The following is a 24080-nucleotide window of genomic DNA, read 5'->3' as shown; positions in this document are numbered from 1 at the left end:
GATGGCAGTACTGTACATTGTCAGCCCATCATCAAACTAAAGAAAAGAATGTACTTGCTGTCTGTGTGTGCGCAATACAATACTTTACAGTGCTGTGAAAAAGTATTGCTAGCTTTCTAATTTCCTTTATTATTGTGAACGTCCCATTTATTTTCTCCATAGTAAAATTATCCGTTGATCTGGAAATCCATGTATGGTTTTTGCTCTGCGTCACGTCAGTTTCCTGCATTAGTTTCAGTTTCTGCTCAACTGATTCGCACTGTGATTGGCCCTCTGTTGAGAGCATTTTCAGCCGTTCTCCTCCACAAGGTTGCTAGCAACGGTTGAGAGGAGTGCGAAGTCTGCAAACAAGCGAAGAGATTTGATGGTGATGAACAGTCGGTTTCGCAGCTATTCGCTGACAGCTAAGTACGCTAACATACCCAGTATAAATGCTGAACACTGCTCGATTAATTTATCTTAATTAGCTCACTAGCTACGTCAGTAAATTTAACTTTGCTGATGTAGCTAGTTAGCTGTGAATAACTAGCTATATTTGTTAACCAAGAGTGACTAAAATATCTTATCGTATAAGATAGACATATAACGTCTGGCTAATTTGAATTTATTTGAACCTGCTACATGTTTTTGCTCCGCGTGTAAACATCTTCATAGCTAGCGGGCTGTCTAGAATGTAAGCTGCTAGTGCTAGTCTAGCTTTCGAATTATTATGAGATTGTGCAGTTTGGTTTTTAAATGATCAGCCAACTACTCGTACTTGAAGAGTTTCGGGCCTAGATACATATCCAGCGTTTCCGCTGGTAAGGTTTTGCCGTGCCGCCACACCATCATCATAACTATCATTCGGTGATGACAACTGGCGGATCCTAACTGTTCGGGCAAGTGGAATACCTCATGCAGTTGTCTGATCGGACAAGTAAAAAATAAATGTGATAAATATGTAACGTTATCTGAAAATAATAAGTGTTTGTTTGAGCCGAAGCGGAACCTGTTCCAGTTGCCTACCCTTTTTTAAAAATCTAGAGCTGCTGTTATAATGGTACAATACATCTGATTATAATGGTGACCTGGAAAAACCCGTCGGATGTCGCCAAATCGCCAAAACGGCGAATTAAAAAATTTTTTTTGGGGGCATTTAAAAAGTGATTAAACTACTTCCATTTCCATGCTACAACATGGGGATTTTTTTCCAATGAAAACGAAAGGGAAAGTGTTTATTTTTAAGGTTTTGCGACAGAGAGAGAGGGCTTTGAATGTGGACCCAGCTCAAATTATATTGTTAAATAAAAAGATAAAACATTCTAACTAAGTACTGTTTTGTCATGGTAATTGAGTTGATTTAGCAGAAGAATGTCCCTTTTAAAGTGCAATATGTAACTTTTCTTGAGTATCAATTTTGGTTATATAGTCCTCTGTTCTTGAAGATAGAACTTCTAGATGGACAATGTGCTATTTTAATTGTTCTCACCCCACCATAACTCAAAATACAGGCCTATTTTGCTTCAATATTTACAAACAATACAAGGGTTAACAAACCTTTTATGGTTTTAAAGTACATCTAAAACTACTTTTTAGCTCTTGCAAACTGCTATTCCTTGTATCAAGAGCTTGTCAAAGCTAAACGATAGATTTAGATATTTAAAAAACCTTTAAGAAGTCTCAAGAGGTTATGCTTTCATAGTCTTAAACTTTTTCGCCTATGCTACACGCCCCCCCTCCCCCTTTAGACACCCACCACCACACCAAGAGATCAATTCCACAGGAAACACTGCATATCTTTTATTATCATTTTGCTACGCTATACCAAAAAAGGAACAGCCCTGAACGGAAGTGGTCCACTGACAAGTATCGCACCTAAATTGAACTAGCTCGAGGAGTTTTACCTTCGTATGTCAAACACGAGAAAGTGCACATGCACATATTTTAATGAAGGATTAAAGAGTTTGTTAGGAAGAGAACAAAGACTAACATTAATATTTCACAGGTGTGTGTGGACAAGGTGAAGCAGTGCGATAATTTACAGATTTAGTTTAGGGACATTTTTGTAGATTATGTACATTTCTCCTTGCGTAAGTAAGTGATTGATTCCTTTTATGGAAATTTGTTAGTGAACCTCTGTTTTTTTTTACATGATGTAATCTGGGATTAATATTTTATACATATTAAGCAAGTGGAATCATTTTACCCCTGTACTGTATAAAACACATGCATCCTCAACACAAGAGTGCTGTACACCACAAGGGAGTGTGTAGGAAATGTTTACATTCATGATACCACCCCTACGAAGCTCAACACTATTTGCTTGAGACTTCAGAAAGGATCTCTAGTGACTCAACTGTTTATCTGTTCTGAATACTTGTGTGTATTTTCTCATTTACTTAGCCTTAATTCATTTTTGTACCAAACTGCAGAAACAATTTACTCTCATTCATTTTGTATATGGTTTTGTGAGCAAACTAGTTATTTTAGTTTTATGAATGTGGCAGTGTGGTACCTGTGTTTACATGTTGTTCTGTAATGTTGGTTTGCCATCAGATATATAAAGACGCCTGTGAGAATACCCAGGGTGATCAGCTTGTGGCTTATCCTGTGAAATGGAGGGGGACAGTGTTAACGGTAGGTCTTAGAAATATTTCACCATGTCTCACAAAGATGTCTCGTGTGTACAACAAAAAACTTCCATTATAAACAAACCCTGAATTGACTGGAACCAAGTGATATATGCATCAAAAAGATAGGAATGTTTTCGTGTTTTCTTTTATTTGAATTTCATTGAAAATGAATCTCTTGCCATAGGCTGCATTCAACATTTCTAAAAATGATAAAGGGCATGCAACCAAGCATTGCGCTGGGACAGAATCCCCTGAAATAGTTGTTTACTACAGATTCCAGCATCCAATCTTCCTGTCCTTTTGGCTGACCCTGTTATCCTGAGCGACTAGCAATGTAGGATGCACATGCGTCTGGATAAAAGAGCCTGCTAAATGAACATTATGTAATGTAACATGGCTGTTCAAGATACAGAGGAAAATGACTCTGTGAGAGTCTCCCAGAACAGCTCCTGAAGTGCGATGATGCATCTCTGCAGAAGTGCAGGTGGAGCTAGACAAGGTGGAGGCGGAGCTAGAGGTGGTGGAGCTGCAGGTTGCGGAGCTGCTGGAGCGGCAGGCGAGTCTGAACTCCAGGAGGAAACGGTTACTGAAGAGGCTGGAGCAAGCTTGCGATTCTGCCCAGCCCTCAAGTTCTGCCCAGCCCTCCGAATCTGGCAGCACCAAGCAGGACCTGCAGCGCTATGAGGGCACAGGTAACACGCACACACACACACATACACAAATCGACAGAAGTAAACCTGAATGCTGCCATGTTAAATAGAAATGACCAAATACCAAGTCTCCAAAAGAGACAAAAAATGCACTGTTAAAAGTCTGTTGCCAATGAGATATACAGTATGTTCTCATACAGAATATACTCTGCATTGTGCTCACACCACCCTCTCACTGTACATCCATTTGTATGTGACCATGAGCGTGCACTCTTTATTCCAGATTTCCCATGGTCCAAGGAAGTGCAGAAGCAGCTGTCCGCTGTATTTCAGCTTCGCAAGTTTCGGCCACTCCAGCTGCTGTCCATCAACCTCACCATGTCTGGCAGAGACCTCTTTCTGGTGATGCCCACAGGCCGTGGCAAGAGCCTGTGTTACCAGCTGCCTGCTGTCTGCTCTCAGGGTATCACCTTACTGCCAAGCACACACAGACAGTCCCATATTAGCCACAGCACAATCTACAGCGCAACTATGCTGAAACTGTATGTTGGATTGCTAGAAACAATCAATTTGATTTGTGTGGAACACCTATAAAGGTGTGTTTCAAGATCACTTGTTAAATATGTATATCCTGATAACCCCCATTGAATTCCTCCCTCCTGCCTATTTTTCTGTTTCTCTGTTTGGCAGGTTTTACTTTGGTCGTTGCCCCCCTGGTTTCTCTGATGGAGGATCAGCTAATGTACCTGAAGAATGTTGGTGTCTCTGCAGTCTCTCTCAATGCCTCCAGCAGCAAGGTAGACATCCCAGCATCCCTCTTTCTCTAAAGCCCTCATTTAATTGCCTTGTGATGAGTTGACCCTCATACCAGTTAACATACTTTATGAAAACAATTAATCTTGCCACAAATATCCGTGTATGTATGTGAAGAGTGCTTAAGCACCCTAAATCTGTACGGAACCCGAAATGCAGGAGCATGCCAAGGAGGTCATGGCCGGTATGACGCAGCAGAAGACCCCGTTCAGACTCCTGTATGTGACTCCAGAGAAAATCTCCAAAAGCAAACTGCTGATGTCCCGGCTGGAGAAAGCCAACAGTGCGGGCACACTGGAGCGCATTGCTGTGGACGAGGTTCACTGCTGCAGCCAGTGGGGCCATGACTTCAGACCTGGTGAGTCTCATTAGTACAGACCTGCTCAGTCTCCCAGTACTATAGGCCTACTAACTCTGCTATTATTACTGATCTATTTATATTTAACTGTTACACAGGCAATAGAGAAACTCTAGACAGATTTAAATCAGTACCAATGCCATTTCCAGTGTTGTTTCATCTACAAAATTTGCAGTCACCTAGAAGGAACAAGAAACATGATCAAATCTTGCTTTATTGTTAATTAGGAACATCGCAAGATAAACTTCTTATTGTGTGTTCATCATATTCTGTGTCCTATTCACGTTTTGGTCTCAATAAAATTTCATAACATTGGCTGAAGAAATCAGCCATTATGCCAGTAGCTGATGTGCTTTTTAAGCCTATGCTGGGCCAATTCCAGTATTGAGCAATTTGATCACTGCAAACCTAATTGTTACGTTTGTGCAGATATGATGATGTTCTCAATCCTGTAGGCCTGGTTATAGTTCCACTCTGGCACCGGCCCTGTTCACGCTCTCAGACAAGCCTCTTCAGTAGTACAGCTGAATTACTCACCATTAAGATCTCACCATGGAGACCATGTGCTTCATTACCCAATAATGGTTTCATTACATGGTCCGTGTGGAATTTGTGTGAATTTGGTGAAAGTTTAATGAGCATTGATTTGCTGAAGGTATTATTAGTGCTTAACTGGTGCAGGTGTGCCATTAGTTCAGATCTGATGTGCCTCATTAGACCAGAACTGAAACCCCTGAGGGTTTCATTAACACAGAACTGGCGAGAAGCTCTCATTGTAAAATAGTGGTGTTCAGAGTTAACGCCCCATCTCTCTTCCTGCTGAAGACTACAAGCTGCTGGGGATCCTGAAGAGACAATTTCCGAAGGTCCCCCTCATCGGGCTTACTGCCACGGCAACCAGCAGTGTCCTGAAGGACTGCCAAAAGATCCTGTGTGTCCCTGACGCCCTCACTCTCACTTCCACCTTCAACCGTCCCAACCTTTACTACGAGGTGGGTGTCGCAACAATCATACACTATTAATTTGCCATTAGGGCATGCTCATGCTGTTTTTCTCCAGGAGTCATTATTTGGGTTCAAGTCTAGTCTCAGTCAAAGTGAATGTGCCACTTGATTAGTTAACATCCCTTATGTGGCTCTGTAAAGTCCTCTCTCATGCTTTTACTAATCAAGTGGCTGAGTTCTTATAGGGCTGCACATTGCACTGTGGTTCAGCCTTTTATATTTTGCTACAGAAATGGCAAATGAGAATGTTTGTGATTGAGGTTTTGCCTTTTGTTTAAGGTTCGGATTAAAGAAACCAACTCTGAACGTGCAATGGAGGACATTGCAGAATTGATCTTGGAGAAATACAAGGATCAGTCAGGTAGGTGTGTGTATAGGAGAGAATGTGAGAGGTAGATAGTGCAGGTATGTGTTTGTGCACGAAAAAGAGCAGGTAAGATCAGATGGGACATAACACTGATTCTCCTGCAAAGGAGACATGAAATTCCCTTTAATCCCTGAACTGCTGGGATATGGCATTATAAACACATAGTAACAGATTTGTTCATCAAATTTATTTTACATAGTAGTCTTTACAGAAGTAATCATCACAAATCGCATTGCAACAAATTTGGAAAAGAGAGATAGAATGGATACAACTAACTAATGGTAGAAATCATAAAATATAACAGATTTATTGTAGACGGTAGCCAATTGCTCTTTTATTGTGATTGCATGTGCATGGTGTGCTTTCTATTTAAAAAGGATTAAATTAATTTTTTTGCAGGAATTGTTTATGTGTTTTCACAAAAGGAGGCAGAGGCCCTGTCTGCAGTCCTGCAGAAGAAGGACATCATGGCCCAGCCATATCACGCCAACATGGAATTTGCTGACAAGAGCAAAGTGCACCGCCACTGGAGCGACAACAAGATTCAGGTGACTGCACAAGATGCGTAACAAAGAATGATGTCCAGATGGTGTATGGTATTAAACCAGGTATACGCCTGGTTGGTACAAACAACTGTATAAATGATAATGAGAAACTGATAGGAACGTGAGGTTGAAGATGGTTATCGGACTGTATGGTTGTAGGTGGTGGTGGCGACTGTAGCATTTGGGATGGGAATCAACAAGAATGATGTCAGATTCGTTATTCATCACTCTATCAGCAAGTCAATGGAGAACTACTACCAGGAGAGTGGCCGCGCAGGTACAATCTATATTTTAAATGAGCACACCTTTTATGGACCCATTGTAGGTACTATATCCACCAACCTCTGCAGATGCAGTCCCGCACACACATTTAATTCATACTGACACAGAATCTGTGTGCATTTGTATTCTGTATGCAGTGGCTATGCTCAGTCATTCAGCAAGCCAGTGGTAAATTATTTAGTAAGCTGATGATTGACATTACATGTGGACCAAATGTAATGATCAAATACTGTTTTAACAGTTAACTGGTAAGAATTAGCCATCCCTAACTTTACACACATTTACACTGAACTAGCTTCCCCCCCCCCTTCTTTTCAACACTATAATTTCAATCACAATTTTACTCCAAAAATAGAATACTGTAACAACATAGTAAGAGACAGCCCAAACACAGTTTTTCTATGGGCTTCATAAAAATGTTTTTCAGTGTAACATTGTCTTCTGTAATCAGGGCGGGATGACAAGCCTGCGGACTGCATCCTGTACTTTGGTTTTGCGGACATCTTCAGAATCAGTACCATGGTCGTCATGGAGAACGTTGGCCAGCAGAAGCTGATGCAGATGGTGGCCTACTGCCAGAATTTGGACAGGTACAGTATTTTCAGGGAAGATACAAATGTAGGAGGTGAGATCTGCAGTAGAAAGATCCTCTTTTTAATTTATTACATATCAGAAACAACAAGCTGCTTAAATCATTAAGAAAGAATAAGGCATTGATCTGGAGAATGGAATAACCGGCATCAAAAGACATCCAGTGGTATATAATTTAAGTAAATGAGGAACAGGAGGAACTGGCAGATGGGGTGAAGACAGCACATAACTGGACACAAGAGTAATTAGTACTCAGGACGTGAGGAGGTTAATGACTGAACACCAAGTTCCTTTTGTTGAATTTGTTCTTTCTGGCACCACATTCATGTCTTGCCTGGCTTAAGACTGCAGTAGCATTGTATCTCAAGTACAGAACTGAGTGAAAAAGTGAATTGTTCAGCCATTTCAGAGAAGCACTGTGTGGACGACGCACTCACCTGTTTATTTGACCATCGCTCCACAGGTGCCGCCGTACGGTCATGGCAAGTCATTTCGATGAGGTCTGGGATGATGAGGGCTGTAACCAGATGTGCGACGTCTGTCGACACGGCAATGGTGAGGGCGTGGGAAAATTGGAGGTCCACTGATAGAACGTGTTTGTTTGTGAAACACTACCTCAACCCTAGCCTGACCAATTTGTTCTAGAATTTGCTTTGTAATCCTGGGCCTTCCCTTGAGGGCTTGGGAAAGTGTGGCCTGTATCCTTCCTTTCTGTTTGATAACACTGTTTATATGCAGACTACATCACTGTGGACATCACGGAGCACGCCCGCGAGGCAGTGCAGATCGTTGAGGCGGCCACCTCCAAGAACGAGAGGGTAACCCCACTGAAGCTGACTGACACCTGGATGGGGACCAAAGGGCGGAAGACCGCACAAGTCACCACCCTCTCCCGTCTGGAGGTGGAGGCCATCCTCACTCACCTCCTACTGCAGGGGTACTTCAGGTAGCTACTGCCCCTTCTTCACCCAAACTACCCCTGTATCTCACAAACCGTCGATTTATTCGATTGAAAAAGATGAATTACAATTTCAGGACAGACTAAAGAAAATAATTTACAGTTCTGATGCTCAAATCACTTTCTTTCTCTAAAAGTGAGGACTTTAGCTTCACCCCCTACACCACCTACTTCTATATGAAGCTGGGTCGAAAGGCTGCACTTCTAAAGAATGACAAACACACCATCACCCTGAAGATGAAAAGAAACCCGCCCAACAGCGATCCTGTAAGTCAGTCAATAAATGATTTTATTGGTCCCGCTGACCTGGTCCTCAGCCTGAGGTAGCAAGGTAGCCTTGCTTTAGTCCTAATTAGTCAACCGTAAGTGCACATACACTGACTTCCGACTTACATGTTCATGTGACCTCACTGTCTTACTGGGTAAATTCTGCCTAACTTTAAGGCACTGCAAGTCCCCTGTGACTTGGCTGCGTATTTCTGTGACCTGGCGTCCCTGTAAGTCTGGCTGTAGGTTCTGTAATTTCCTGTAGCCTGGTTGTGAGTCTCCCCCTGTAAGATCCCCCATCCTTTATCTAAGCAATTGCATGCCTGTAGCCAGCTGCAAGTGGCTATTGACTAGTTGCAAGTCAGTGTATGTGTCTTTAGTTTATAACTAGCTGCGGGAGGCATTTTTTTTCTTGCAGCGTTTTCACTGATCTCTTTACGCCTCCACGATACTGATCACAACTCCTCCATCTTTCCCAGTTTCTCTCCTCTGTTTCTGAATCTTACCTCTGTCCTTCAATTTTATCTTTTCTTGAGCCTTTCAGCCTTCTGAAATTGCATTTTTCTTAATTAAAAGCTGCTGAAAAGATCTGACAGATCTATATTTCTTAATATTCCAGTAAGTGCTTAATTAATGGAAGGGTCCATTTCAAAATGATGTAATTGAGAGCAATTTGTTTCTCTTAAATGGTTTCAAATAACAAATTCATTTTTTTTCTTGTGCCTTCATAAGTAGTGGTCTATTTAATATATTAAATACCATGCAGACATATCTTATGTGTAAGAAGGAACCCTGAAAAAACAATTGACTGTTATGTAATTTAAGTTGTATTTATGTGACACACATACTGTTTATCTGTAGTGAACAAAGTCCAGTTGGCAAAATTGACTAAAACTGCCTTTCCAGATTCCTGCCCTTCGTACATGACATACATTTCATGCAGGTGTTATTTTCCAGTAATTGCTGCCATCTGTAAAGGTCCCTTTGGCAACATGGTAGCTACATGTCTGCCATATAAATTAATAGGTATATTTTATTTGATTTAATGATGCCATCTCTTCCTGATTCCACTACCTGAGCTCTACCTGTATCAGCTTCTACCTGTATCTTTCTCTTGATCTCCACCTGTGTCTGCCTGTATCTGTCACCTGATCTCCATCTGTACCAGTTTCTACTTGTATCTCTCATACATGAAAATACCCAGAGTAACTCTCAAAGGTAGGTCCTTGCTGTCTGTTATTGTATATAAATTAGTGCTGTTTCCATTTAATTTCAATTTTTAGTTTTCCACATATTAAGTTCACTAGCCGAATCATACATTGTCCATTTACTAACAGAATCACAGCTTCAATTTTATCACAACCATGTAATCGTAGGCACTCTGCACTCTAAATGAAAACCAGAATGTGCAAGATGTGTTTTAATTCTGATTCAGAATGAGCCACAATGAAGTTGCTGAAATTCCTGTAGCACCATTGTTCTGTAGTCCTTGGTAGAGACTGATTATTGTTGCACTTTTTGAGGATTTCCAAAGGCTATTTATCACTCTCTCTGAGGGCTAAAAACGTGTGTATACGAGGGACTAAAGTAAAATCAGATCTCATGTATAATTACTTGCAAACAAGATATGCAGAAATTAAGGGGAGAAGAGAAAACACTAAAGTAGGAACAGTGGAAGGGACTGAAGTGTAATTTATAAAAGCCTTTGCTATCTCTTGACTCTTCTCAGTAGTTTTACTAATTTTTCCAGACACCACTGGCATGTATAGTACCACTTAATTTGTGGTCCCAAAGGTGGGCATTACTTTCACAGAAGTTGAACTACAAAGTACTACCTGTCCCAGTGAATAGAACTTTGGAGAAGGAGAAGAGTTGAGTTCAATTGTATCTCAATGTGCTTTCACAAAAAGGCTTGGAAAGCACTTCTAGGAAAGAGCTAGAAGCTGCGATTGCAGCTGAAATCTGTGGACAGCTAGTGCAGGTGTTCTGCTGTGCATTTGCTTTTCAGGTTCCGCTGTATTGAATTATACATCAATATAATTCATCATTCTTCCAAGTCAGGAAATAATTTTATCAGGAATGGAAGGGGATTGGTCAGAAGGATCATCCACTGTGTGTATGTAATTATGAATGTACGTATGGAGTAGAAAGGACCTAAAATGCCTGAGAGCTGCTCACCAACACGAGTGCTCTTGTATCGCCGTGGACTCTTAATCTTCCGAACCTGCCCCAAATCTTCTTCCCAACACGGTAGCCTCCAATTCAGTGGTATCAGCTGAAGGTCTGCGTATCAGTCTGAACTGAAACTATATGCTGCTTAAATGGATGCAGTAAGTAGTTTCTCAGTAAGTGTCTGGTTGAAAGGCATCACTTAAAGCAGGGACTGTGTTCTTTAGGATGAGGAGTGGACACAAGAAATAATTAACGCTGCAAACCATCCCCAGTTGGCTTGAAACTGGTTGAGGACCCAGAAGTGTGAAAGAGAAATCAGTCAGACTATAGCAACGAACACACTGTAGCCCCACATATGAGAAAGTGTCATGCCCACAAATGTCCCAAACACATTTTAGTATAACAAGAACAGGTAAAGGTGCATGAATTCGGCAAAAGTGTGTAAAGACAGATTACCAGTGCATGGTTACTTTATAATATTTTCAAGTTAAAAATCCTGCATAGTCTGCCTTTAAGTAACTGTCCACTAAGTATATTTTTTGCTATTTATTAAGAAAAAATGCTTGATTCAGCATCACACCCTGACCTCAAAGTTGGAAGTTAAACAGGATAGGACCTTGATAAACAGGGTCAGCTCAGCTGAAAACCCATCAAATACATTCACTGGCCCTAAAAACCTGCTTTTGAACCAACTGTACTAAACCAAATGTGTACCAATCCATTTTTACTTTCTCTAGTGTTCAGTGGCCACAGTGTTCACAGTTCATGCTATTAATGACCAACAGGTAAAGACGTCCAGAAGTGGGAATAGTGCACAGACCAAAGGAAGGAAAAGGTCTGGTGACAAAGCAGGAGGCGCACTCCCCAATGCCAAGAAAATCAAGGAGGTTCTCTAATTTCATCCACGAGAAGAACTGAAAAGTACAGTTCAATTACTATCTTTAACAACTACTTGCATCTCAGCATGCAATGCAGAACATCAGCCTTACAGAGTATTGAGTGCTTGCTGAAAAAATGTAGAGAAATGCTCAGCAGGGGATCAAAGATAATGTGCATTTTTGAAAGAAATATCAAAACCTGTTAAGAGAATTATTGAAGCATGCTTTTTTTGTGCATAACCATTCATGTGCAGCATACTAACCTGGTGTGGTGTTTATGTTTGTTTAATTGCCTGCATGTAGGGAGATGCATAACGGAGCATGGCTTGTTTCATATCAGGGTTTTGAGCACTAACCCCGCCCCATTTCAGAGATCACTAACACCGCTGCATTTCAGCAGGTCAGTCATGGCCACAGCCTATCAGGGGTCTTTCATAGCAGTTTTCTTCCCAGGACGGCGGTTTGGCTGGAGTTGCACAGGCGGGGATGCCTCCTCTCACCTTCTCCAAAGACGGCAAATTTACAAAGAAATCCAAGAATCAGCAGAATCAAGCCAGAAAACATGACAACATGCAGAGCGAAGCTGGGGGTGAAGCTGAGGAGGAGGACCCCACATGTCTCCAGCTTGCTACCGTTGAGATAGATGTGGAGATCAGTTCTGTGGAAAAAGACAACCGGGCCTCAGAAAGCGTCAACCAAGTTCCGCTAACTCCTGACATTTCTCCTTTCAAAGCCAATGGAAAACGAAAGTCAACACCCAAAAAGAGACCAAAGCAAAACCCTCTTGAGGCTGAAAGCAATGCTTGCATGCCTCCTGTCCATGGGGGATCAGCATTAGTTAGTGCTCCTTCTGAGGTTTCCATCATTTCAGCAGCTGCAGTGGAGGAGCTGAGTGACTTGCGCAGCTACTACAGCAAGCAGCTTCAGAGAATTAACTACATTTCCCATGAATGCCTAAAGGACTCTGACTCAGGGGTCCTGACCTGCAGCCGAGGGCCTCTGAAAAGCCTGCGGCTGCCCTCAAGATCATCTATCAGCAGGACAGTGCGCAGCCTGTGGATGAGAGTCAGCACCAGGAGAAAACTTATCCGGAAATGACTGCCTACTCAGAATTCACTGCTTCAGAACTCTTGAAGGAAATGTTCTGCTTTGACCATTTGTTTGGGTCACTGACATGTTGCCTTTAATTTCATATTCGTGTTAATGATTTTGTAAAGATTTGCAAACACTGTTCAACTGTGCTCAATGATTGGAGCCAACTTTTAAAGAAGGGGCCAAGTTCAGAAGTTTTTTAAATCATGTGAACTGCACTGTCAACCACGATGACAGACTCTGTTAGTCTTATTTCTCCTGATTAGTTTGCCTTCTGAGATCTGCTGTCTTGTTTCACTGTTTAACAAAATAAACGTCTATCACATTTTGACACATTGGATTATCCTTTATTTACAGCCAGGTTTAACTGTTGATACAGCTTTAGGAAGGCATAAAATGAAAACAAAAAATATTTCCATAGACTTGCCCAAATAGGCAATATCCTCAAAATGCACCAGTCGACTTAACTTTGCCACCATCCTTTCATGAATGAAAAGCTTGAAGCTGAAACGATCTGGAAAGACAGGTGAGTGACAGAACCTAGGTCAGTCGAAGTAGTCCTCAATGTCAATGTTGGGATTGAGCAGCTCATCTCCATAGGCAGACAAGTCCATCTGATTGAGCATGAGATTTTCAAAGGTCTCCTCCAGGTCTGTCTCTCCAATCAGCACGGCACCCACCATCCGCCCCTGCCTCAGCACCACCTTCACATACTCTTTCCCCTTGGTGCAGCGTACCAGAAGCTCATGATCCTGCCCCAGGCCTTGCGCATTGAACTTTCCCAATAGAACCACCTGTAAAGCAGTAAATCGAACGCACATACAACTTATACAATTAGTTCCGTAATGTTGGGACAAACATTTTTTCTTGATTTGGCTCAGCACTGTACTCAAAAATTCTTCGTTCATCAACTGTAGAGGTCTTTCTTTGCCTACTAGGCCCTTTGCAATTACTGCGCTCATCAGTGCTCCCTTTATTAATGTTCCACACAGTTGATTTTGGTAAGCCATAAGGTTTAGCCTATGCCAAATATTTTTCATATTTCTCAGCCTCTTTATGGCTTCCTTGACTTTCATTGGCACAGCTCTGGTACTAATGTTGACCAATTGCAATAACAGACTCCAAGGCAATTAAAAGCGAGACTAGATACTCAAAGCTCTCATATATCTGAAGTGACTATTTGGGGAAAAAATAACTACTGAGATTCCATCTAAACTAAATGCAACTTCTGTCAGTAGAAGGTCTACAATGTTGTTGAGATTTTGTCTGGTCAAACTCTAGTTCCCCACCTTGTAGTTAAAGAATTTGGTGATGTGAGAGAAGAGCTCGAAGCAGAAGTCCAACTCTACTGGCTCATCCAGGAGGTCCGCTGCCATGCATTGCGCTGCAAACCAGCCCATCTGCCGGGCCTGGGTCCACAGTCGCATCTAAGAACGGGATAATACACTGCACCCTGAGACTACATTATACTACAGAGAGAACCTTGTGGTGTCCAAGACCAGGCTTTACATATTATTTTATATCCCATGGCAGGGAGAAGTACACAGACAAAATGAAAAGATTCCTTTCCAGAGAAGAGGAGGTGTTAATTGTTTCCCATTTCAACAAAAATCTTGTAATAATTTTAGCTGGTCTGATAATTAAATGCTAATTTGGTACTATTTCTAACCATGAATGATTCTATATATAGGCATGTTGGTGAACTGGTAAAGAGCCCAATCTTTAATTTATTTCTACTTTAAAAGGACATTCAATCCACTTTTTCGAAGGCCATTTGGTTGCTTTTTGGCTAGGCTATGGATTCCACCGCCCATCAGCCCCAGAAAATGTGTGTGGAACCCTGCATTAGCGAACTGCCCTTTTAATGAGCCGGCCGCTAGATCACTTTGATAAATTATTTTCAATGCATTAGTGTGCACTAATGTACTGCTGTTTTTATGGGTTTCTGTTATCAGCACTTTTCCCACATGGTTCAGTAATATTTAAATTTCAAATATAATTGGTTTCTGAATCATTTGACATTGCGGTGATGTACAAAAACGTCACATTCCCCCTTGGAGAGAAAACTGTGTAGGCTGACATACATCTAGATGCTTTTAATCCACGCTGATGCCCCCATCATTGCGTACATATTGGAGTATCTACAGTATATAGAGGTTACGGCACCTGTTGCCACAGGGGACTGGGATCCCAGCCTGTAGTGCACACATCCCCAGCTGCATACACATCTGGTTCCGATGTCCGCATGTGGTCGTCCACTTTGAGGCCAGAGTCCTCTGCCACTGCAAACTGAAACAGAAGAGAGTACAGCACTCAGCTGTTCCAACGCGACCACATAGCCATTCCCTCAGTCTGGGAAATGTGAATTCTTACGTCATTTCCTTGGAGAAACGGTTCAGTATTTGGCGTGACCCCTGTAGCGCTGACGATGAAGTCGCAGCCATAGGTTTTGCCGTTGGTTAGCTTTATATACACTGGCCAGAGCCCTGGAAGAAGCAGGAGACACGGTCAGTCAATGGAAGAGAAGATTAACAGAGATTTGCCATAATCATTCAACTCCTCTCATCTTTCTGTACACAAACCTGCATCTCTTTCACCTTTAGCTCTACTCTTCTCTGACCTCTCCCTCAAGTCACCTGCCTCTTTTTACTCTCACCTCTCCGTCTCTCTACTTTGACTGGTCTCTATGCTCACCTGTTTCTGACGATGGATCCAGGCCGCACTGCGAGGACTCCTGGGATTCATGCTGAGAGTTCAGGAATTCCTCAGCTGTATAGACCTTCAGGACCTCGCACTGATACTCCACGTGGACTCTGCGGGATACCTGTATGGAGCAACAGGACACAACACATTATCACATGACCTAAACCGCTGAAAACTACGGACCTTCACTGGCCCAAACAAAAGGTAGCACCTTCACAGGATGACATCTCTGACAAAGAGATACCTCTTGGTCAGCATGAGGGTGTTTCCATTCAGTTTCCATTCCACAGCTAGGTCACTAATAACACGATGGATCCTGTATTTAACTTAATTAATTTTACTGTTTGCATATATAACAACGAAAAGCACACAAAGGCCTTTAGAAAATGAGCTCAAACATGTCTTAGACACACCTTCAGCAAGTGAGCTCATCCCATTGCTCCCTCCCTTACAAACACACACCTCTTGTGCTCCTCTCAGTTTCATGCCTTCATGCCAGTCTGGGCCCAGAGCACTGCCTAGTTTCTCTGCCGAATCTGGGTTCTGGTTCGGTTTACCATGCTCTGAAAACAAACACAGAATGCAATGTGAGATTGTGCTTTACAATCCAGTCAGAACAAACATTGATTCATAATTACACACAGTATGTATACCTGCAGCAGTGTGAGTACATGAATATACCAGCAGAAGTGGGAATGGGTTTATGCTACATCTACTATGGTGCATTTATATCCAATTCTGCAGATGGTATACAGGTCTACATACTGTACGTCTACATGTATAGGTCTATATTTGCAATTCTGTGTATGTAGGGCTATGCAGTGGTTCTAAACCTACAGCTTAAGTGTATTTAGGTACAAAAAGGGTGTGTATATGAACTAGTGATGTATGGGGGGATATTCTTGCAGATGGGGGTGTATTTGAGTCTATACTTGCAGGAGGGGTGTATGTAGACTGCTCATACAGAGGGGGTGTGTATGTGGAACTACATCAGCTGAGGATGTGTCAGTATGGGTCTAAGCCTCTCGTCGTGTATTTTGTCCACTGCTGCAGTTGGTTGGTTGGTTGGTCTGTACCCACAGAGGTGCATGTGGTCTGTATTTTCAGTGGTGTACATGGGTCTACACCTGCAGAGCATGTAGGTGCAGCCCGGTCAGTGGTGTAGCGGGTCCTCTTGTAGGGTGTGGCTCTTTCTGGCTTGTCGGTGTCCATGCAGGGGATAAGGAACTGTGCAGCACCTGCGTCAAAAAAGGTATTTCCGATGGCCTTGTCCTTCACCGCCCAAATGACCTCACAACCCTCCACCTCGTACCTGCAGAGACACAAACACATGCACACAAAATATACATCACCTGTACCTACCATACATACATGCTGGTGGAGAGCACGCACACCTGGGTTGAATTAACTAATCAGCCCAGGTACTTAAAGGTGCGTTCCTCTCCACAGTTCGGGGCCAAGACTGGGAGCTCATACACAGGGTGCGGTTCTGATTTTTGTTTAGTTTCAGTTTTGTGTTTACTCAGTTTCTCTTTGTCAAATATTAAATTTTGTCTAAATGTTCAGAAATCATTCAAAGTGACAAAGACACAATACCAAAGAAATAAAAAAGGGGGCAAATATTTTTTCATGGCACTATACAAACAGAAACACCCTACACATCACTTTCAGGTCTTACACATATAAAATGAATATTGCCTGCATTGTTACATCTGAACACAAACTGGAGAGACAGGTCAAGATGTTATTTATTATCTTTATAAAAAAAATGTTTTAATCCTCCGTACTCTGTGTCTTACCCTGATTTCCCTGTAATGCATTATTATTATTATTATTATACTCACACCAGCTCCAAGGCAATTCCTCCATTCCCAATAACAACTATCCTCTTTGCCTTTGATAAGCGCTTCTGAAGCTCCTACAAACACAAGGGAATGAATGAGGTTCACATTATAACCATAATTACTAAGGAGAGTGTACTTTATACACTGAAAAGAATGAGTGAGCTCTTTACTAACATATTTGAATTAATGAGTGAATCTTATTTCAGTACACTGAAATGAATGATTGAAATGTACACTGACGTGCTGGAATTAATGAGTTATGTGTAAATCAACACGCATGATTAAAGTGGTACGAGTATATTAACATTCTGGCATTCATGGGTAAGACAAATATTGACATAACTGACTGAGAAATGTTGTGTATATCAAGACGCTCTGGCTGAAATCCATACTTGGGTCATTAAAGAACATGGATCAAACCTCAAAGTTTACTCTGTCACACAGAAATGCACATTAAGTACACCCTCACTCATGGTGTAAATGTACTTTTATTTATCAGTCCCTGCTAAACAGGTGAAAGTTTTATTTGAACATGCACTGACTATGTGCACAGCATAGGATGGGCACTTGGAGAGTTGCACATTTACAAGAGTAATATGAGAGTACAACAAGTTGAAATGACTCATGTTACTGTTGATGAAGTATCAAGACGCGAGTACCTGCGCACTGTCCGTGTCTCGGATCCCCAGCACATGGGGGCTGTCACGTATAAAGAGCTTGGGTCTGCCACCACTACAGATACACAGCTTCTCATAATGGAGCTCCTTCCCATTCTCTGTCTGCAGCTTCTGAGAACACAAACACCTTCATGAGAGCTCCCTTTAAAAAGCTTTGCATCCCAGTGGGGGCTTAGCCGGATAAATAAATTAATCATCACCATCATCAGACTGACTCATTACCAGCATACTATTCCATTAACCACTGTTCTACATGCCTACTGTAACCATTGTTATAAAATTGTTAAGGAAAAGACATAGGTGTTCCCCCCAGGTAAAAGAGGAGGGAATTGGGATGAAGAGATGGAAGTAGCAGGAAGAAAACAGATCAAATCAGCAAAGTTTAAACTTGATATAATGAGAATAAATCTAGGCAGAACTGCCTGAGAAACAAAGTGAAATATGAAATATAGAACATGAAAAATAAACATGGATATTAAGACTTGTGTTACATTGTAACATTTCAACCTCTGGGCAGCGGTTTCTAAAGGAGATCTGCATATCTTTCCACTAGGTGGCAGTATTGGTAAGGTTTATTATTACAATGTTAGCATAGTGTATGCTAATCTCTTTAAGGCATTAATCTAGGACCCTATTCAGAGTTGGCAGATTTGTGGACCTGCTTAAGTGTTTTTAGCCTAGTTGCCAAGTTAGGCATGCTTTTTCCAAGTAGGCATTCAGACTTGCGCACTTGCTCATCTTCAATACTGGGAGGTGCTCCCTTGTGCACACAGGAAGTCAATTTGCTGAAGTGAAGCACACTTCCAGGAGGGACAAAATACTGCCACTGAAATTCCACTTAAGTGCCTGTCTAATATCTGTGACTCTTCAAACCACAGATAAAACTTAATAAAAGCTGAAAAACACTTGAAAACAAATCAAGAATTAAATAATAAAAAAGACAATACATAAAACTTCCTGCATGAAAGTTTGTATTTGGAACTATTTTCAGTCCACATGTAAATGTAGCCTCTAATCAGAAGTATCCCCTTGCTACTGTATTTTGACTCTCCCTGTGGAAGGCCCGTACAAATCAATCATTTAAATAATGAAGCCGCAAGCCACCTTAGAAAATGTTTATCTCCCTCAATTTTACATTTTAAATGCACAAAAGGTAATTGAGACAAATTGGGAACAAATCATTCAGATGAGTTTTAACTGCCAAAATCAACAGCACTGTACCCAGTGAACTGACAGGTGGATAACAGCTTGACAGCATTTCACAACCAATTTCTTAGAACCCAGAAACAAATAAAAATCATTTGCTGTACACATTTTCCACTGGAATTGATTTATTCTTCAATCTATGCTTTCAATATTATTATTCTGTCCACTGATTGTATTTTTTGATGGGAACCTTCGTGAATTTATTTGCTCCTTGTTGACCTAACATTGTACTCATGATTTTGCATGTCAAAAATATTATTAATTCAGCTATCAGGTGTTGTTTTTCATATAGTTCTTTGTTAAACAGGACAAGCCATATTTTTAGATGAACATTGTTTAATTACAAACTCATTAATGACTGTTGTAAATTATTTTGGAAGTGAACAATGGTAGTATGATGCCAACTTTAATTCCTAATTTGAAATCTATAGCACTCATTAAGCATTGTACTTGAAATAAATAATAATAAAAAACATTTGACCTTATTAACCCCACTTGTAGTTTATAGTATTCCCTGCTGGAGTGCATATCTAGCTCCCTCTCACTTGCACACTGGTTAAGCACCAAACTCGTAATTAGCTTAAAGTGCCAGAGAGCACAGTTTTGAAATTAAGTTGACCTTGGAATTATGTTGACTTCGCATTTAATGTCTGAATCGCCCCTTGTAAAAAAAGAGAAGCATATTTACCAGACTACTCATAAAAGGTACTTACACAAAAGCACTATTCTACAGCACTATGGGGTTCAGACCCACTGCAGGACAGCTCATGCGCACCAACAGTAGTATGACTCATTACATTACCAGGAGGGATCTGACACATTGCATCAGCAATCTACAGAGTTAACAGAATTCTAATTTCATAGCCCCCCTCTACAGAATTAACAAGGTTCTGGCTCAGAACAATAATGCTCCACGGTCTTAACCAAATGATAGAACTCTGCAACTCCCAAGCATTAGCAAGACTCTAAACTGGTACAGTATTGCTTTGCTTTTTCCAGAACTCCATTGAGTTCATAAACCTACCTAATTACCATTAACATAAAATTAACTTTAAGGCAGATGTACACTTGACACTGCCACAATAAACCCATGTGAACTAGCAATGGGAATGAGTTTTGAATGATTACTCGTCGGATTCGTGCCCACTCGATATTTTTTATTTTCTCATGTATGTACAACTATGTGTTGGAATTTATTCATTTATAGTAGCCTACGTTTACGTAGTCAAGCTGTAACTAGACTACCTGCCCTAGGCTCTATACAGTCGGTCATGGACATAAGCTCACACTATTGCAAGTGTGATATTGTAACTGATGACGTGCTTGCTCTTACAAATTTCCTATTTGTCGATGCACATGTGTCATATCTGACACTGACAGTATTTATTGACACAGTAAACTAAACATTAACTAAACATTAACAAACTTAACTACTATGGAAGCACTTCGGTACTGATATGTGTTGTTATGCGTTCAAGTTCATGCATTCTCTATATAAACAGTGGTGCTGCCCGGCCAAGATGTGTTCTAAATACAGATTCTTCCCCAATTTTAGGAATCGATTTGGAATCGAGCACATCATGCGATCACTCGATCAGTGAAATAACAGAAAATCACCATCCCTGGTGTAAACTTGAGATGCAAAATGATGCCCTATCTAATCACTTTGCCAGCACCCCTCTCTTATTCCCAGAATTCCACACACTCATCCCTTAAACCCATTATATGCACAGCATAAAGTTCTATTGCTGATAAACTCACATGCTCTTTTGCTTGAAGCTGTTTCACTACTGACTGGATCACTTTCACATTTGGATACTTCTTCTCTATAATGCTGCAAGGCTGTTCTTCCACATCGAAGTCCTCCAGTGTCTTGGAAACCTTTGAAGTATAACATGCACATTCCTTTCACTGTATTTCCTTACATTAAAATCAGACTGTCAAATTAAAATGAATTCAGCTTCAGCATGATTACCTCTTGACTACACAATGACATTATGTTTCTTTGAATACCGTTAAAAAGTTGAGACTACAAGGGACACAACTAGATAAATCTCAGAACAATTTAGGGAAGGAGTTCAAAACCTTTCAAAGCCTGCAACTCGTTTAATGAGTGAATACATTTTCTGTGAGCCATCTCTTCTCAAAACATAACCAAACGTACATTAATAACACATATTTATTTGTTTTATTTCATTATTTATTTTTGGACAGCCAGAATGTTTCAATAACCAGCAACTGAAACTGGTTTGGGACTAAGAACTACCTCCTTCCATTAATGATAGCTCATCTTAGCTCTCAAGTTCTCAGAGGATTTGTACTGTGATTATGTACCGTGCAACTCTATGGCTTTACCTGTTTGAAGTTCGTCACAGCTTTTATCAAAGGGGCAGCAGTCAGAAGCACAATTTCTTCGGATGGGAACTGTGAAGCAAGCTGTAAGAAAGTATTCATACACGAAACGTCCATCAGCGTGCATACAATGACGTTTATCTCTAGACGCCTTAGCACTTCTCATGACTTCAACAGACACAACAGGTTTGGTAACACAGACAGCAAGTCTCTTTACAAACGTTTCAGAAGAAATCACAAATGGCATAAAATTTTACTAGTAGATAGACTTAACAGACAAACAAAAATGAACGTTTATACCTACTGATTTACCTCAACTTGTCGACTTGTGGACACTGCAGTGTGTGTATACTTAAAGACAATAGGACGTTGTTGTTAAATTTCTTCTTACGTGAAGAATCCCTGACTTCTGGACAGATGTGACTTCAAAGTGAATCTATTGCTGTTTCGTTGCAGCAGTTTCGACACAAGCAATATCTGAAGCGCTCTCCTAAAATTTCTTCTTACCTTGAAGAGTGCCTGACTCGCTAGCATAGAAATGTTCTACCATGATGGCACAATTATATCGAGAAATACCATCTTTGGAAAAAGGTCTATATGCTATCACTGCATTAGGATCAAATCTACCATGCATAAAGAAAAAACACTCTTCAATCACCCACTCAGTCTGTTAATAATGCCACCAATAGTTCAAAAGTGAACAAAGTAGATGCTGTGGAAGAAAGTTCTTGTACTTTTTTATTTTTTAAAAAGTGTGCTATATTAGTGTGCTTATAAAACCTTGTAGGGTCCACCTTGCCAAAGTTCCCTTCAACCTGAAACTTGTTATTCAAGTTGTAGGCCTAACATGATCCCAGCAGAACTCAATTCAGGGGAGGTATCTGTAGTTACTACATAAGAAAACTGAAGTGAGCCTCAGCCATGTTTTTGGGTTAATGAAGAAATCATTAGAAAATACATAATAATAGGGCAGCACGAATTTCCTGAATTCCCCTCCTCAGTCAATGAGAATTTATTTAGGCGCCCCAAACCTATAGAAAAATTCCACAGTGGATTAGGCTGCATCCTCAGCTTGCTTGGACTTTAGTGGATATGCCTCTGCCCACTTTTAGTATTGTCGTCGATCATGAACCATATGTAGATAGGCTATTGCCTCTTGGAGTTTCCTAACAAGATCTATCCCCGACCAGTACAAATGGTTCAGACACCTGAGCAGTTCCAGAAGATTTAGGAGTGGACAATGAGTGGAGCTTACTGAACTGAGATGTATTTTTTGTGTAGTTTGTTCTTCTGGGAGCGAGGAGAGTTGCGTCGGAAGTGCTGCGACAGAAACAGCGATATATTCGCATAGCAGACACATCTGTCCAGAATGTAAACAAGTCAGGGATTCTTCACAGTACGGAGAATTTTTACGACAACGCTACTTGCTGGTACAGTACAGGTGTCACATCACATGTACTTCATTATTTTTTTATTCTTTTAAAAGCAGGTACTTACCTGTTCAGTACACGAAACACCTGCAATTCCACCGCCAACCACCACAAACTTGCCCCTCTTTGCTGTTTTATCTGCCATCATTTACAGCTCCAAACAATTTAGGTCGCTACCTCTCTGCTCTATGCACAGACACTGTAAAAGTGATGCGCAGGAAATAAGAGCTAAAGAAGTGGAACGCTGATCTGCTGTTGACTTTTTCCGACCAAGAAACTGCAGATATTGTCACCATTACGGACTGTTACATGAGACAACTGGCAGCTTGAATTTCAATGTGCGCCAGTCGGCTGATATAATTTATTAAAGTACTGTAAGGAACTTCCTGCAAACACGATCATGTGAACAAAAACTACGATACACGGTAAGGGTCAAACTTCCACGAAAACCTTTCGTGAAGCAACAACGGCGATGTATTGTCAGATACTATGTCCCGACCAGAGACATTTTAGAGATCAATGATTATATATTGAATTAAAAATATATCGCGGGCTCTTTAAGAGTTTTGATGCATGGTTAATACACAACAAGAACTTGCTTAACAAGACTGAAGAGCCAGAGCCCTAAAATTTTGTTTGAAACATCCAGTCTCAGACAATTAACTGGAGGCAAAATTTTGGCACATTAAGCCCTGTTTACAAAATACAGTGTATTAAGCATAAAACTTGTATAAAATATGTTTTTGTTTAAATTATATCCTGATTGTTATACCTTCACTTATGCACAGTTTGGGTTTTCTTTCTCTTTGTTAAGGTGGATTAAGCCCCAAAAAGCCAAAATAATGTTTAATTATTTATTCTTTTTTTTTTTTTTTTTGCTAATCAGCCAAAAAACTTATATGCTAATATTTTATCATATATCTAGCAATTATAGAATGCTTCAATTGTGTAAAATTCTGGACTTCTTACAACTTTGGAAATATGATATTTTTATTCCTGTTTTGTTATTAAACTAAACACAAGAAAAGTACAAAGAATTGAAAAATTGTAAATAAGCACAGAAATAAAAGGTTGTCTGTATCGATAAATATGTAAATAAACAATTGCTATTATCTTCTGACTGTTAATAAACAGTAAAAATAAAAAAAATTACAACAAGTGGAGCGTTAGTTCTCTCACACCGAGACAGAAGACAACCTACTCTGAATGGACCAAAAGGCAATACATGTCAGGTGAACTGCTTTCTGCCACAGCATCTCCTGAATTTGAAAGCAAATAA

General features: G+C 40.7%; 2 protein-coding genes across 5 annotated transcripts; one reads left to right on the top strand and one right to left on the bottom strand.

The window, feature by feature from the left end:
• The first annotated feature begins 106 nt into the window (after positions 1-106).
• Positions 107-12920, top strand: recql (RecQ helicase-like). Of its 4 annotated transcripts, XM_064343161.1 has the most exons (16): positions 115-408; positions 2536-2616; positions 3089-3304; positions 3546-3725; positions 3953-4059; positions 4235-4433; positions 5259-5425; positions 5717-5798; positions 6204-6352; positions 6509-6626; positions 7083-7221; positions 7686-7777; positions 7961-8168; positions 8318-8447; positions 11405-11540; positions 11951-12028. In XM_064343161.1, exons 2-15 carry the CDS (start codon positions 2595-2597, stop codon positions 11513-11515), a joined length of 1920 nt encoding a protein of 639 aa, XP_064199231.1. In that variant the 5' UTR covers positions 115-408; positions 2536-2594; the 3' UTR covers positions 11516-11540; positions 11951-12028. The 4 variants fall into 4 exon arrangements, with proteins under 4 accessions (XP_064199229.1, XP_064199228.1, XP_064199231.1 ...); XM_064343159.1 differs by lacking the exon at positions 11405-11540 and having other exon boundaries at positions 107-413; positions 11951-12920; XM_064343158.1 differs by lacking the exon at positions 11405-11540 and having other exon boundaries at positions 108-408; positions 11951-12920.
• Positions 12915-23210, bottom strand: pyroxd1 (pyridine nucleotide-disulphide oxidoreductase domain 1). The gene is made up of 12 exons (XM_064343162.1): positions 22869-23210; positions 21375-21455; positions 20781-20900; positions 17796-17924; positions 17137-17210; positions 16420-16604; positions 15755-15855; positions 15284-15413; positions 14963-15075; positions 14756-14878; positions 13879-14016; positions 12915-13383 (listed from the first exon to the last, which is right to left on the bottom strand). Exons 1-12 carry the CDS (start codon positions 22947-22949, stop codon positions 13135-13137), a joined length of 1524 nt encoding a protein of 507 aa, XP_064199232.1. The 5' UTR covers positions 22950-23210; the 3' UTR covers positions 12915-13134.
• Positions 23211-24080: the final 870 nt, after the last annotated feature.

The sequence above is a fragment of the Anguilla rostrata genome, chromosome 7, assembly GCF_018555375.3.
Source record: "Anguilla rostrata isolate EN2019 chromosome 7, ASM1855537v3, whole genome shotgun sequence".
NCBI lineage: Eukaryota > Metazoa > Chordata > Actinopteri > Anguilliformes > Anguillidae > Anguilla > Anguilla rostrata.
The sequence above is the reverse complement of the archived record's forward strand: the minus strand, read 5'-3'. Positions and strand labels throughout refer to the sequence as shown.